Source organism: Syngnathoides biaculeatus, chromosome 19 (genome assembly GCF_019802595.1).
Source record: "Syngnathoides biaculeatus isolate LvHL_M chromosome 19, ASM1980259v1, whole genome shotgun sequence".
NCBI classification, from domain to species: Eukaryota; Metazoa; Chordata; class Actinopteri; order Syngnathiformes; family Syngnathidae; genus Syngnathoides; species Syngnathoides biaculeatus.
In genome coordinates, this window is record NC_084658.1 from 10,722,564 (window position 1) to 10,739,659 (window position 17,096).

General features: G+C 40.1%; 1 protein-coding gene across 1 annotated transcript in view; it reads left to right on the forward strand.

The window, feature by feature from the left end:
- vstm2a (V-set and transmembrane domain containing 2A) overlaps nt 1-17,096 on the forward strand; it is a 44,285-nt gene that overhangs the window by 17,220 nt on the left and 9,969 nt on the right. The window contains exon 3 of the mRNA XM_061805415.1: nt 15,396-15,446. Within this exon, the coding sequence (XP_061661399.1) occupies nt 15,396-15,446 (51 nt within the window). The remainder of the gene's footprint in view (nt 1-15,395; nt 15,447-17,096) is intronic.

Below are 17,096 nucleotides of genomic sequence, written 5' to 3' on the forward strand. Positions count from 1 at the left end.
CATAATAACCCATGAGATGGCTTGCAGTTCTCAATAATTAATTAAACTGTATCTAATCCTTCCCCCAGTTGATGCCATCAAAATGAATAAAACAAATTAGTCATGAGAGGATGCATCAACTTTGGATTTGCCAGCTTTATTTTGTTGTGTGGAATGATAAATGTCACATGCAGATTAATTTTCCAGACTAATAGACCAGATGGAATACTGCAAAAAAAAATTAAAAATAAATTAAAATCTTGACAAAGTACCAATGCTCACATAGTATCATGATCTTTCAGGTGTGTATCTGCAACTCTGGTTCAAGTGGGACGTGTTGGACTCTGGTTTGATTTTCGCAGAATAAGTCATATAAAGTAATTATGCCATACAGTTCCTGCTACTTTTTTTCCGACACTTGCAGCCTGTGATTGGCTGATGAGCCAACCATGGCGTACCCTGCCTTGTACCCAAGGTCTGCTGGGATAGTCTTGAGATCACCCGCGATCCTAAAGACAGGAAGCGGTTTAAATAGATCATATTTGTAGATGGTTTGGATCAGGACAAAAATACACTACTCATGAAAAAAAACGTGATAGCGTACTTTCGGGGTAGATTCCCATCTCTTTGTATCGCTTATGAAAACTGCTCAGTATACTTTGGAACACTCTAAGCTCAGTGGCCACTTCAAATTTTAAAAGAGCCAGTTGAAAAGCCCACAATGCGGAGGTATTGTTGATAAATTATCTGTCACAAACCTAACATACGGGGGCAGACCCAAATGCAGGACTTCGAGGCAGAGGCATAATGTTCAATGTCATTTATTCCGGAAACTGGGTCGTACACGTTGTAGCAGTCCGACAAGGCAGAGGTACAGAAACGCTAGGCGAGGCGGGATCCAAAAGACATGCAGCAAGGTCCGATGACTATGGGGCAAACTAGCAAGTCAACGGGACAGGATCAAACAAAAGAGCACAGAATTGCTGTGACTAGGGTTACTCTAACTTTCGCGTAGAGCGGAGAGACCCACAGCCAGTGAATGCAACTCACTGAGACAAGGCAATGAACTGGCAAATGCCAGTGACAAAAACTCCAACTTAAATGCCTGTCTAATTACAGTCCCAATGTGAAACAGCTGCAGTAGCCAAGTCTTGCTCATGACATTGTTAGGTGTTGTCTTGGTCATGAAATTGTTAGATTCGTTGATCAAACACCCTTTTCCCCGAGTCGCTGACAGGGAGATGTTGGATCAGCATTAAATCAAAATTTCAGGAAATATTCTGTCATAGAATAAAAACTTTACTCTCCAAGGCTTCGATGAGACACTTTTTTTTTCTCCTGTGGGAAAGCAATCAGAGCCTTGCACTGAATACAGTTCAGTATTTGGGAATTATTGATTCTAGTCTTGTGTGGATCAGTGTTGTGATATGAAGAGCAATAAAAGAAAATTGTTTTCTTTCTCAATACATTAAATACTGCAAGTTTGAATAGTCGAAAATGTGCAGAAAAACGGAACAGTCTACCGATGAATTGTCGACATTTAGCTGAATACCTCATATAGTATCATAAAATGCTTTATCCCATGTTCATAATGCAAAGAAACTCATCATAATACCATTTCTTTTGAATGATAATGTATGCTAATGAACCTATGGATAGTAGGCTTGTCAAAAATATTTCAAATAATGTTTTTGTGTTTTTCCCCCCGTGGCAGCCAAGGTTTTAGTTGGTTTATTAAGCGCATCAGAATAAAATGTGAGCCAGACATCATTTGGAAGGCTTTCGTTCTGTTCATTTCAAGCCCCGCGTAGTTCCACGTGGTCAATGAAGCAAAAGATTATGTGTCAAAATGAACAAATGCAGACAAGAAAGATTTTTACCTTTTGGCTCCTTGGAGGACGGGATGAGCTGGAGCACATGAAAGAATGGGATTAGATAAAAGTGCTGTCAGCCCTGATTCGTTGACAGGCTGGATGTCAACAGCGGAAGACTGATGCTGACAGAAAGGGAGAAATGAGGGAATTAGCAAAAGTATTGAAGAACAAATTGGAGATGTGGATAATCTCCGATGAAACTCAAATGGAGGCTAATGCTTATGATGGCACGGTGGAATACTTAGTCCTCCTACCACCATCCATGCTCGGATCTTTATTGACATCCAAACTGCTCGAATTTCAAAGAATGTTCAAATCATAATCATTTACAGTCAAAATAATCAGTTCCCATGTCAAACCGTTGTTGTAACTATGTAATACACAAGGAAGTGCACACATAATCGTGTGTGTGTGTGTGTTTTTTTGGGTGTGCAGACACACAGAAAAATGAGATCCCACTAGGCCTCCTACATCCAGGGATAATAGAGCTGTCACAGTGTTTGACTCGGAGTATTGATTCCGCTGTTAATTTCTTTTGGGCCCGCTGGCTGGATAGCGGTCCAAGGATATTAAATATAATGTATTGTTGCACTAGAGCAGTCATAACAGTGATCATACACTGATACGGACACGCATGTCAGGAGTGCACATCATTGTTAGATCAATTGGGACCACCCCAAAAACATCCCATCACATCACATTCAGTCCCGACCCAATATGCCACACTGATGTGTTATTTTATTAGTCTCTCACACTTTCCTTTGTGTTTCATCACAGGGATTTTCAAAGCAAGTTATCTGAAATATTGAGAGGTCATTAAAACATTTCCTGCGCTCTGTTCCGCCATGGTCATCCTTTTTTTTTTTCCCACCCCATAAAAACATAAAAAAATCCTTTCCTTTCATCATTTTCTCATGTAATATCTCCAGAATACCAAACACCGGCTCACATTTGAAATATGCATTTCTATACCCCAGCGACCCTGGCAAAAATCATTTCTGAAGACGGATTCTACTTTTGTGTGACCGGGGCCTTGATGGTACATACAACTCTGAGATGAACGGGATAAGTGCATAAGAAGACGTAGCTTTCATTTCAAGTCACATGCCAGTAAATGTGCCAACCGATGCACAGCGGTGTGGAATTTACAGAATTTACAAAATAAAATGTCTAATATGTTTCAAAACAGTGAGAGGCCCCCGAGCTCAGTGTTTAGAGCACTGGTTTGGTAAAACCAGGGGTTGTGTGTTCGTATCCCACTGGGGCCTCCACTCCCTGAGAAGGGTTGCGCCAGGAAGGGCATCCGGAGTAAAAAAAGTGCCAAACATATATATGCGTTCATCTGAGATGATACGCTGTGGCGACCCCGAAAGGGACAAGCCGAAAGGAAAACAACAACAACAACATGTTTCAAAACAGTACCCTTTGCTTTCATGCCATCACGCTTGGGGAATGTAAGGAGAAAATTGCTATTAATGTTCATCAATAGGTCAGAGAAATATGTTACAATAGTACAGGACATGTATGAAGGCAGCAGAACAGCGGTGAGATGTACTGTTGGCGTGTCAGAAGAATTAAAGGTGGAGGTGGGACTGCATCAGGTTTCCGCGCTGAACCCCTTCCTGTTTGCGGTGGTAATGGATAGGCTGACAGACGAGGTTAGACTGGATTCCCCTTGGACCATGACCATGATGTTCGCAGATATTGTGATCTGCAGTGAAACTAGGGAACAGGGGGAGGAACAGTTAGAAAGATGGAGGGACGCACTGGAAATGAGAGGAATGAAGATTAGCCAAAGTAAAACAGAATATATGTGCGTGAATGAGAGGGGCGGAGGAGGAAAGAGTGGCACTCCAGGGAGAAGAGAGAGCAAAGTTGGACGATTTCAAATACTTGCGGTCAACAATCCAGAACAATGGTGAGTGTGGTAAGGAAGTGAAGAAACGGGTCCAAGCAGGGTGGAACAGTTGGCGGAAGGTGTCTGGTGTTCTATGCGGCAGAAGAGTCTCCGCTAGGATGAAGGGCAAAATTTATAAAACAGTGGTGAGGCCGGCCGTGATGTACGGATTAGAGACGGTGGCTCTGAAGAGACAAACGGTAGCAGAACTGGAGGTAGCAGAAATGAAGATACTCTCGCTTGGAGTGAACAGTTTAGATGGGATTAGAAACGAGCTCATTAGAGGGACAGCCAAAAGTTTTGGAGACAAGGTTAGAGAGAGCAGACTTAGATGGTTTGGACACGTTCAGATGGAGCTGCCAGCAAAAGAGTGAGAGAAAGACCAAAGAGAAGGTTGGTGGACGTTGTGAGGGAGGAGATGGGTGGATGGGTGTTAGAGAGGAGGAAGCACAAGATAGGCTTAGATGGAAAAAGATGACACGCTGTGGCGACCCCTAACAGGACAAGCCGAAAGAAAAAGAAGAAGTAGGAGAGAACACAAACACCTGTACAGCTGTTGGCTACTGCAGTGATGTAAAAAAGATTTTTACACGCCCGATCTTAAATTGCGGCTTTTGATAATTGGCTGACATTAGCGATTAACCTCCTGCTATGTGGATTTGCATTGGAGAATGCAAAAAAAAGGCCCAAAATTCAGTGCTTAAGGCAGGTTAGTATTTTGTACATTATGCCCACAGTCCACAAGATCCATTTCAGATTTTGGGTTCGCCTGTTGGTTAGAACCAAAGGCTCAGCAAAGCTAGGTGTTTATCTTGTTGAATATATAAATGTAATTACTTGTATTGCTTTTTAAAATTCAATTTACACTGCATATTTTGTATTGCACAACAGCCAGAAAACCAGATCCAGATTTTGGGGTGGCGTTGAAAAACGACGACTTTCCATTTTTCATTTTTCTATTCTCCGGCGAGACTCAAACCGTGACCATCTGGTTCCAGTGCTCAAGTCCTTTCAAATGAGTTACTGCCGCCCCATTTGCACAGTTTATGCCTACTTTAGCAAGAATGATTAATTTGACCATTTTTGGATTGGTCTCTGGATCATAGTGCTGTATTTCATGCATTCCAATACATTAGCAGGATACTTTTTTAAAAAATGTGAGTGCGCAGCCATGTGCAAAATTAAAAATGGCTGAAATCAAACCATCAATTGTGTGTATTACGTATATGTGCAATATTTGAGGAAAAAATGTAAGATACACAAGTAGCCGTTGCATTTGTCATTGTCTGTTGTTGTTTGTTTCTTTTTGATCATATTTTCTTGTGTTCCATGTTTTGACGCTCTCCTCGACATGTGCAGACCTATACAAGACTTGTGTAGTCTTGTCTCACACAACTTGGGATGAAATGTTCTGCATTGTGTTTTAGTTAAGAAAAAAAAAACATTTACAAAGGAAGTCGGGTAATAGTTTTCACAGCGCGACAATAATTGTTTGCTCAACGTTCACCTTGAATGGCTTATTCTCAGCCCACGTTCGGAAGGAAACTATGAAAGTAAAGCAGTAATGATTAAGATGTATACCGTTGGAGTTATATTGTGGTCTGTTTTCTCCAGTTTGACTTTCCAGCAGTGTTCAGAACACTTTGGATTGTTATTCGTCGCTTTATTCCAGAAGACACACAGTCCATGTTTTCTAAAATTTCTATCTAGATTTGAGATTATCAGCAAAAACATCCGCTATATGTACTTTTTGTGTCGAGATATGTTTTCTGTGGGTGCGCCACGCAAGCTCTGTAATACCAAAAACATCAGTTCAGGTTAATTGGAGGCTCTCAGTTGCCTACAGGTATGAATATTAATGTGCCAGTCTGTCGTGTCTGCAGGTCTGGCTAGAGTCTGCACCCTGTCTTGGAGCGTTAGTGGGGTTACATCAAGATCCGTACAATATGCACTCACGCATAACTCACTCGACTGCGATTCATAATAACAATGCTGGTGGCATACACTTTCTTTGATGAATGAGAAAAATGCCAGTTATGGAACGTTTAAGCGGTTTAGAAACCATGAATTGTTAACACAACGACATACCGTCGAACCGGTAACTGGCCAGTGCCTAATGCAGACTCAAATGAAGAAAAAATGTGTATCTTCTTCTTCTACAGGACTACTACTGAAAGTGACTCAGTAAGACCTTGTAATGATCCTAATTATTTTGTACAAGATAAAAAACGTGAATATTGTTATAAGATCTGTCTGTGTGTCGCACCACCATTTGTGTTCAAGTAGCTTCTAAAACCAGGACAATCAATGCTAACAGTTAGCATAGAAATGGTGTTTTGTATTGTTTATTAGTATCAAGTTAAGTGGGTCTTTTTCAAGGCAAAAACAGTGGTTGATTGAAATACAACACATTTTGTTTCATATTTCATTATCAGCATTCAGAATTTCCACTGGGAGTGAAATTAAACCGCTTCAGGCATCTTTTGTGATTAATTGTCCAGCATTTGCCAATTATTGTGACACTTGGGTTGCGTTCACCTCCCACCAAGCAGCAATCATATTACCATGTTTACACTTACAAGTCAAAGCAAAAAATGGTTAGGATGATGAATCATATTTAAAAAAAGACAAACTCAATTGAGTTGTGGGGCGGCACCCTAGCTCCCTCTATCGACCGGCCTCCACTGTTTCGAATTTAAATGAACATGAATATCTTACGCATCTTCATGCATGATTTCAAAGACTTCTTTTAAAAGCTGCTGCTCCTTTATTTCACCTGCTGCTCCCCCCCCCCCCCGGGCCTCTCTTGAACAGGCTTGCATAATAGATTACAGTAGATGATGTAGATGACTACAGCCATGTGTGATGCTTTGAAATGCCTCTCCTGAAATTTACATCACCTACGACATCATGGGGCATTGAATTTAACCATTAAGACTTTCGTTTCCTTAGAAAGTAAATGATTGTTATTATGCTATCATATTGTAATTTAGCTAATGGTGAAAATGAAAAAAAAAATGTCATAAACAAAATAATTAAGTACATTTCTTGCTGTCTTGGGTAAAAAAAAATACAATACGGTCACAATACAAAGGAGGAAAAGTGATGTGTCAAGTTTAATTTGGGTGCCGCTGTTGCACTGACACATCCAATTTAAATGGTTTTCTCATCTTTGTCCCGAAGAAAAGACGTAATCAACATTCATTTTCAATTAGTTTTCCATTCAACGATAGTTTGTCGAAACACAGTAATTATGTGTTACGTGAATGATACTGTATTTTTTTCCAGCCGAAGCTTCCAACCTGAAGCAAGCTTTTCAAAGCACACTAAATCTTTCACTATTTTGTCTTATCTTCAAAATCCAGTTGTATGAACTAAGTGTTCAGTCCAAATGAAACTTCACGCTTTGTCTCACATTTTAATCAATATTTTCCTGGGAATATTTGTGCCTCCCTCAGCTCACCTTACCGTGTCACCTTTGTGTTACCCTGGAAATGGATTAGCTAGTCGGGAGTAAATTATTTTGCCAAATCTATTGGGGATTTTCGTCGGTTCAGGGTATTTTTATGCTTGTTCATCATATTCTTACCTAAGCTTTAGGGTTTCTGTTTAGTGTTAACATTCGCTTCTGGAATGCTCAGTGATGTCGTAATGCAGCGACAATATCTCTGAGTTGTCAAGATTGAGCTCATCTCAGCCGATCTCAGGAAGTAAGAAGGGTAGATAGATGGATAGATTGATAGAACTTCCGAAATGAGGTGGATACAATACGTGAATACGGCAAATGAATCTAATGGAACTGCTGAAATAACCAGTTTTTAATTTTAATTGTAAAAATCTGCTTCTCTTTCCAACCTCGTGCAGAAAATAGAACATTTCCAAGAACTCCCAATGTATGGTATATACGGTATGTTTACATGTAGTATGTAAAAGGGCCACTTTAGTATGCACAGGAAAAAGAAAATGTTCTTGACCAGAATCCGTGAACAGAAGGCAAAGCTTGGCTCGATTTCTCTTTTAAAGGGAAAGAGAGCCACAGTCATAAAACATAAGTATTATGTATATGTCAGAATCAGAATCATCTTTATTTTACCAAGTATGTCAAAAACACACTGTCGTAGGATAGTTGGAACCGCTCTAGCACGACATGCATATCGAGTACGATAAGAGGTGGACAGACCGCGATATAAAAACATTGCGGTAACAGGCACGGAGCAATAAGGGATGCTCGTAATCTGGCAATGACATTTATTTAAATTGTGCAAAGGATGCAGAGTCCTCCAGCATTTAGAGCAGTTAGAATGCCTAATAGAGCAATAGTCCAGTCCAATGACCATTGTGCAAAGGGTGCCAAGACTACAAGGAACAAGTTTAAAGTCAGTGGTCTTGCGTAATCTGAGATGATTGTCGATTGTGCAAATGTTGCAGGTACTCCTCAATCAATTGTGCAAGTGGTGCAGATGCTACTCAGGCATGAGAGGTTAGTATTGGTCAACAACGTGGTGAGACTACTACTGTGAGTGCACAAGTAATGTGCAAGCAGAACTGGCCCGGAAGAATGTGACAACAAACTCGAGACTAAACAAAATTGCCGGCATGTTACAGTTGAATTGTAAATTAGTTGTTTAAGATGCTGATTGCAAGAGGGAAGAAGCTGTCGGAACATCTGTTAAAAAAAAAAAAAAAAAAGTAGGACTCATTGGTATAGTTCTTTATTATGGCAACTTAACAGCAAGTCTCCTCTGCTACCCTTTTTCTCCCAAAATCAGTATTCCAATTTATGCCTCCCACTGACTGAATAATTTGCAGTCACTGACGGCTTTAAATGATAAGCTACAGTGACTTTATTTAAAAAAAGATAAAAAAATAGACTGGAGATCCCATTACGACCCCTCTGATCTCATATCCTCTCCTTCAAACTTAGACGTATTTACGGATGTTCTCGCCTTGCCTGCCATAGACATAAATAGTCAGAAGCTCTATTGGCTTTTGGCCTGTGCAATAATAAAGCTGCCAACAAAAGTCGGCTGTTAAAAAATACAAGAAAACAGATGAGCTGTATTTTAGTGGGTTGGTTAAACTACAGTTAAGACATATCTCTGATATAAATTTTGACATAGAGGCATATCGCAATAAACAAAAGTCACATTCACACCCATGGATCATTTAAAATCTTCAATTAATTTAACATCTGAGTTTTTGGGGGTGTGGGAAGACCCCAAACCTAGGAACTGTGGTGTGCAACGCTCATTTTCACACATTAACCCTTTGAAGGAGCCTACGTTTGCTTCTGTATGAAAAAAATCCAATGAAAGTATCTCAAACAGAATATTTTCTTAACTTGCCTGCTGTTCTTTTCAGTAGATCAGCAGCACCCAACTTTCTTTGCACCGCTGACTGAGTTTGTAATCCAAACGTATTTAGACAACTGACATAGAAACAAATAAAAAACTCCATGGGCCTGAGGTTAATTGTTGGCAGCAGCCACCATGTTGGAGGTGGAATTCCCCCTTGCATAAGGGTAAAAAAGTCAGCACCGATCGATGTTCATTCCAGGTAAAACGGTGTAACAGGTGACTCACAGTGCCTCTTTGATTATCATTACAATATATTTTGCTCAGTCTCTACATCATGCATTTAATTTGGATTTTCTGGAAGTCACTTACAATGTGGTGATGTATGTTATAAGAGAATCCAAAATTCAAGTGCACTATAATGGTATGATGCCTGCGGGATTCATTACATTCTCTGGAGAAGAAAAGTGCTAACAGAATATGCAAAATCCCCGATTTGACAGGGAACACCCACATTTTAGAGTTCCTCCGCCCAGAGTGCGTATCAGAGACAAAGGTGCTTAAATGACATACTTAAGTGGATGGGAGTGTCTACACAACCAGAAAAGTGCATAGTTATGCGCCTTTTATGGCATAAGCACAGAAAATGACCGTTAATGTGCAAGGCAAAATGTGAATCTCTGCCATCCTGGTGGTGGAAATCTTCCTTTCTTCATATTACAAGTCATCTATTTCCACGGCAGTCACGATAATGTATAAAACATCTGCCGGCAGTAAAAAGAAAGCATCCATTTTTTCTTGTTATTTCTCTCGGCTGCAGCAGAGCTGGACTGTCTCAAAGCAGGAGATTTTGACTTGGGTGGTTTTATTGTCGAAAAAGACGCAGCATGGCGTCTCTATCTCAAATCGGGGAGGTTTATTGAGCGGCCCGTCTCGTACTGCCGGGTTTTGTTTATTTAATGCATGAATATGGCCAGTGCATTTGGAAAGCAGGTTATAAGCAGTAAATACATACTACAATCTTCGTGCGGTTTAATTAATGTAATGATTTGAAAGAAAATGTATTGAGTACCGAGGGAACTGAAGCGACTGCATGCAGTGGCAATTTGCACTTACGTTTACAAGGTCACCCAGTCAGATAACTATAGACGGAAAAAAAATTAGTCATCTGTGCACGTCTGAAATGGGATAGATTTGTATTGTATTATAAGTAAAGTAATTAAATGACATTGTGTGGATGTATTTTGCAGGGATGGGGAGTGGAAATTCAAATAAAATATTCATACTGAATGTCATTAAAAGAAGTAGAAGGATGGCATGGCAATAAATTGCTGACTGACATTATTTATGAGTTATATAAAAACAGGCTTTTGTAATTGGAGTCACTTGTAAAATCAACAAAAATATCCCAATCTATTGGATTATGTCATTTTCAAAATGCAAATTGGTTAATTTTCTGATTTGAAAGAAGATCAATTTGCACTGACGTCATTCTCGACATGTTTTGAGTTGCGGTTTCATCAATCACATCGTCAACTATTTCATTCGTTCATTGGTGTTAGCTTCCTTTAATGTTTCCCTTGGCAGGTCACGTGTCACTTTCTTCTTCACTGGTTATAGTAATAGAGTACGTTGATGTATTTACGCGCACAATTGAAAGCTTTACATGTAATTAACATATCCCTTGTCATAAACCAATGGGCTGTGAAGGGGATTAGTGTTTGGATGTGAAAGGAACTCCTGTCAACTGTGGGCTGTAATCAGAGTTAACAACTAAGCCGAGCCCCAAAAACATCTTCAAGCAGGAGTCAGTGAACACTGTAATTAGGCATATTTTTATAGTTCGCTAGTACCGTGATGAATGTTCTCTGTAAGATTCCCTTGTTTTTCCCAACCTCTTTGGTATGAAAAGTGTGCGTGTGAGGGTTGTTTTTTTTTTTTTTTTAATTCAAAATGGAAAATTCCAACAAATCCTCTGTCCCAAAACGTCTTTCTACGTGAATTTATTTGTATCAATCCTTGGTAATGTTCTTTTATTGTGATTAATTCTCCTCTCCGTGTCTTTTCGTTCAATTTAAGCACAACTCTTAACACAGCAAGCGGACGGTGGCACACACTTGGATTAAGTATGCTGTCTCCGCAAACCCGTGGGGTGCTTTTTCAAACTCGGTGACTCAAGTGATTTACTTTCAGAAGCAAATAATCCCTGGAATGCGGAATGCTTTTGTGAAGTTTGACAGTTGTAACTGCTCTGCAATCGCGATTTGTCAGTGTCACATATTCATTAATTTAGTTAAATTTAGGTTTATAAACTCAGGGTAGACAGTGTATTGAGGAGTATTTAAAGCACAGTGTCAAACTCAAGGCCCAGGGGCCAGATCCGGCCAGCCGCCTGATTTTATGTGGCCCGCGAAGGCAAATCATGTGTATCAACTTCTATGATTTTTATTAAAATCTGGACCAAAATTTCAAATTGTCAGATCAAAACTATGACTAATTCAACTCATTCCAAAACTAGTTGATAAATTTCACGAGGCGAAAGATTTACATTGCGTCACTGTCATAACGGCCCTCTGAGGGAAATCATAACTACAATGAGGGCCTCAACTAAAATGAGTTTGATACCCCAATTATTATGTTTTCAATTGTGGTAAACTCCCAAATTGTCTGATCTGATTGTTTTACCGATTGGTCATATCAGTAATGCTGAGATGTATTTGATTACACTTATATCATTGATCACAGTATTATTGACTGTTTTTTCTTTTTTTTGCCTCTTCCATCTTGGACTTCTTAAATCATGGTCGTCGTTGTTGTTTTGTTTGAATACAGTATGATGAAGGATTTTCAGAGCATAATTCCACTTTAAAAGCAACCGCATTGAAGATAATTCATTTCAGGGTCCAAACGGTCTCCATCATAAAAACATTCATTAACCTAACACACTGCAATACAACTAAGACGTGAACTGTCATGAAAGCAGTCAGTATTAATATGTTTGAACAATTTGTAACAATTAAAAAAAGTACTCTTTCAAATCCCATTGAATTTAATGACCAGTCATGATGGATAATGCATCCGCCTCACGCATTGCATCACACACTTATTTTAATTAAATCGCACACAACAATAAAATGAAATTAACCACGAATGTACTGTAAAACATTAAATTATAACACACATATAAAAACACCTTATCATCACTCTACATCAGTGCCAAGAGGCAATTGACAAGAGACTTCCAAAATTGCCTCAATATTGTGAACAGGCATGTTTATACATTTTAACGAACTGGATTGTATCCCTCCTCAGCATGTGGAATTGCCCCAAAAAGACAATGGTGTGTTAAGGCACAGTATATCAAATATATAAAGTATCAAAGATATGAAAATCACGTACTGACGGCATTTTTACGCATTTCACGAGCCATCGGTGCGGGGCAGGACCCAAATGCAGGACTCCGAGACAAAGGCATAATGGGCAGTGGGTATTATTGCAGAAGTAGTGTCCGCACACAATAACAGTGCAAACTCAAAGAACTGGCAAACGCCCGTGACGTAAACTCCATCATAAATACATGGTCAATTAACATGCCGAATATGCAACAGCTGTGACGAGTGTCAGAGGTGGCACCGCCTAGAGTGGTGACCAGGCCACGCCCCTCCTGGCAGTGCTCCAGCCCTGCTCATGACAATGCAGACAAATTCATTCATTTGGACAGGCTTGTTTGAGCTAACATGGAAGTATGACCTGGCCCAAAATCACACTTGTCTCACGATGCTGTGTGTACACTTCGTAGTACTTGAGTGCGTATGTGTAATCGATCTTTTAGGAGTGATACATTGATCACACACTTAATTAGTCATGGATGTCAATCATCCTAGACTTTCACTGTCATGTCCCAGCTGATCATCTAATTTCTATTCCAGCTGAAGCCATGTGATGATATTTGAAATTTTAGGACGCCAATGAAGCCTTTCATGCCCGATAATTGTAGCGCATATTTTTACGAGGACTCAAAGGGACATTTGTCACGGTGGACAGGCTTTAGAATGAACGGATAGAAGATTGAATTTGCGATAATTTTAAGTGGCGCTGCCTTTGACTAAGAAAGCACTCATAGTGAGCAATGTTAATGAAAAGAGGAAATAATGACGCTTTACTCCCGACCCAGTCACGGAAACTCCACCACTGCTATCACGGACCGAAATGCTATCTTAAGGAACATGCTCTATCAGCCTGAGAGCAAAAAATAGACCTCATTCACCAAGTTTCATCCGAAAATATTTCCTCTAGATGGATCCATGTATGATTGATGAAGACTACTTACGATTCCCATGACCCCGTTCCTCGATGCTTTGACTTGCATTCCTCCAAATAAACTAAAATAAGGCAACGTCATTTTGAATCCCAACTTACAAAAATAAACATTAAATGTATTCTTATTATTACTAGTATTATTATTATATTAAATATGACACGACTTATCTACTGCTTCTGCTTTGCTTCATGTTTAGCCAAGTAAAGCAGTTCTCCTCGGAGCGAAAAACTCTTACTTTATCCTTCTCAGGTGACGAATATGGACTGCACAGCGAGCCCATAAAACTGCTGTGAAGTTTGTAAAGGGGAGGCCGAAATTAATGACGCGAAACCGTCTAATGCCACGGCAGAGGGCAATGAATTATGCTTTCCCCATTAAAGACATCTCTTCGATACAATGGAGTATGTCAGGTCCATCTGCGGAATCAAGATGTAAGAGTCACGCTACATGCGGACAGAGAAAGCTGGATCCAGCAGTAATTCTGCTCATTAATCACCTGTCTATAGCCACATTCTCCAAAGAGAAGCGCTGGTTTCTCTCCGCTAATTACAGCAGTTGAAGGAGTACTCGCTGCAGCAAATGCTCATAAGTAGCCACGCTATCCTTCTCTGACCCATCTCTTTTCATCACAGTCATGGAAGGCATTAAATCATCCTCATGTCTTCCTGTTCTCAGACATCACACAACCTTCCCTTTAGCTTTTTTCGTCGCTTGCCACGGCTCAAAACCATGTGATATCCATCTGTCCAACCATCCATTTTCTGAGCCGCTTATCCTCGCAAGGGTCACGGGAGTGCTGGAGCCAATCCCAGCTGTCATCGGGCAGGAGGCGGGGCAAACCCTGCATTGGTTGCCAGCCAATCACAAGGCACATGGAGACAGACAACAGTCGCACCCACAATCATACCTTGGGGCAATTTAGAGTTTCCAATAAATGCACATTTTGGGGGATGACCCGGAGAAAACCCACACAGGCACCAGGCGAACATGCCACACAGGCGGGCCAGGATTTGAACCCACAGCTGCACCACCGTGCCGCCCCATATGATATCCATTGTAACAAAATGGGAAAAGTAATGTTTCTAAAACAAATAAAAAGCCGATCATAGTCTTGATGTATGCTAGCATGGTGGGGGAAAAAAATATTTTCCCCCCCTTAGCATAACTCTTAATGTGTTTTACTGCTTTTCACGCTTTTTATTATTGTCATAAGCTTTATTGGGTGATAATACTTTTACTGCAGCGACTGATGAAGTTGAGTCATATTTCTTTCTCTGGAAGTACTATGTCATGCAGAATCCCGGCTTGAAGCCTCTTTTATGTTTCTACAGTGTGTGGAAGCTACATGTAGTTACTCAATAAGACAAAAAAAATGCATCATAGTTTTGAAAACAGTGGCAACGGGGCTTCACATAATTACTGCGGAAGGTAGAACAAAATATATAGAAAAAAGACTAGTTACTACAACTAGTGCATATGATCACTATTGCTGAAAATCTTGGACAAAACTGATTTAGATGCATTATAGCACACGTATAACACTGTAAAACATGCAATTGCAGCAATATATACATAAAGAAAATGCTTGTCAGTATCCAGTCGATTTTATTTTTCCCATTTATCACTGGGAGTGAGCAAGAACATTCCAAATATGAGTCAAAGATGAACTTGATAGATTTAAAATGACACTTATAATCCTATAAGGGTATATAGGACTACATAAAGAAAACACATACTCTATTAACTTTGTGAGAAAGAATAATTATGGTCTGTGTTCTTACCAAAACATTAACTATGCAGTTGAATTATTCAGTTATAGCGAGAGCTTATCCCATTTTAATGTTACATTTGTCAATAATGATACATTTATCCCGCGCTTAAATTGAGTCCAAGCAAACATAGCCATTACTGGTTATATCGATTGCCCGCTTTCACAATCCTAATGGTCTTTTCTTTCTTTCTTTCTTTCTTTCTTTCTTTCTTTCTTTTCTTTCTTTCTTTCTTTCTTTCTTTTCTTTCTTTCTTCACAGATGGAGATAACGCCAGAGCCTCACCCTGATGATGAGGGAACAAAAATAAGTGTAAGTCCAAAATCATTAAGGGAGTGTTTCTCGGGGTGCAATTATAATTTCAATCAGAGTAGTAATCGTCAGAAATTGGGAGAATTTAGACGTTCTGGGATGTGTAATGCTAAAGGTTGTGGGGATGGAAAAACACAGTGGCCCTAAATTATTTTTCTTTGCTATAATGATAATGAGAGAAAGTATTTTGACGCTATCCTTGTAAGCAGTATAGTTCAATTCAATCTGCCATTGTGTAGAAAATATGATTCTATTGCAGCAAACAGAGGCAGAATGTTATGTCTCTGTTATGTCCTCTAAATATCATAGCGGTGTGACTTAGCTGCCAATAAAGACAACAAAGAGGCACCTCATTCTGTAAACCAAGGACAACAATGGTGGTCAAAACAATGTTTTGTTTGTTGTTGACATGTACAGTTCATGTATATTAGTGACGAGGGATGTTTTAGAAAAGGCGCCATTTTTACGTTGCACCGTGTTCGACTGAGTAGCCCACTGGAGGTGGCCAAAATGCTGTTGTGTCTGTTTGATGCCCCAAAAAAACAAAAAAGGGCCATCAGAAAGTTGCAACATGGGGAAATTAGCGGACGCGAGACCAAAAAACTTTGTGTCACACAAGTTAAAGTCTAGACTGAATTGGAGGCTATCTTATGGTGATGCACTACCAACTGCCCCCTGGAAGGTAGAAACAGACTCTTTGTCAACATTTCAGTGGGGGGGTCAAATGACAGTTGTGCCCTAGGAAATCCCAAAAACATCCAACATTAATTGGACACTCTAAATTGCCCCTAGGTGTGATTGTGAGTGCGGCTCTTTGTCTCCATGTGCCCTGCGATTGGCTGGCAACCAATTCAGGGTGTACCCCGCCTCCTGTCCATTGACAGCTGGGATAGGCTCCAGCGCTCCCCGTGACCCTTGTGGGGATAAGCGGCTAAGAAAATGGTTGAGTGGATGGATTTTCATCAATAAGTCAACATACTTTACTACCTGGATGAAGAAACTCAGTGATCAAGACTAAAATTTCAGGACTGACCCAATGGAAGGAGATAAAAGTTACCTTGCTTCTCATTCTTCACCCTGGAAAGTTACAATTGACTGCCCTACCTCACTTTCCATACCAAATCCAAAAAATCACTATTATTGGGCAAAGACTGCCCTCGTCATACCACGTCTGACTGGCAAACAAATTTTACTTGCCTGTGACCACACTTGGAAGTACACAAACGGCCACCCAAATCTCTCTGCCTCCAGTTGTCCAGTTTGTTGTACTCTCAAGTTCCCATGCTGACAACTGATGATAAAGTCAAGACTTCATCTCCTCAGATGGAGTATACCAAAATGCTCGTTCGAGAGCTTCTTTGGAATTCAGATTTATAACATGTAGAAAAACAAGACGTGGAACATTTTAATGAAACTATGACACAGACCCATTTGTAGTTTTATTACAAGTGGCCTATTAGATTTCTTTCTTCTCTTCCATCAGGCGCTTCACCAATATTTATTTCTTCCAGTTCTCACTGAGTGAATGAAGCGCTCACTGGCTCCAGAGTCCTGCACCATCTGTATGAGAGGGTCCCATTATATCCACTTATTTTATATCTGTCAATGGCTGCTGGTCAAAGACAGCTTACCAGACTCTTAGTCTTGTAC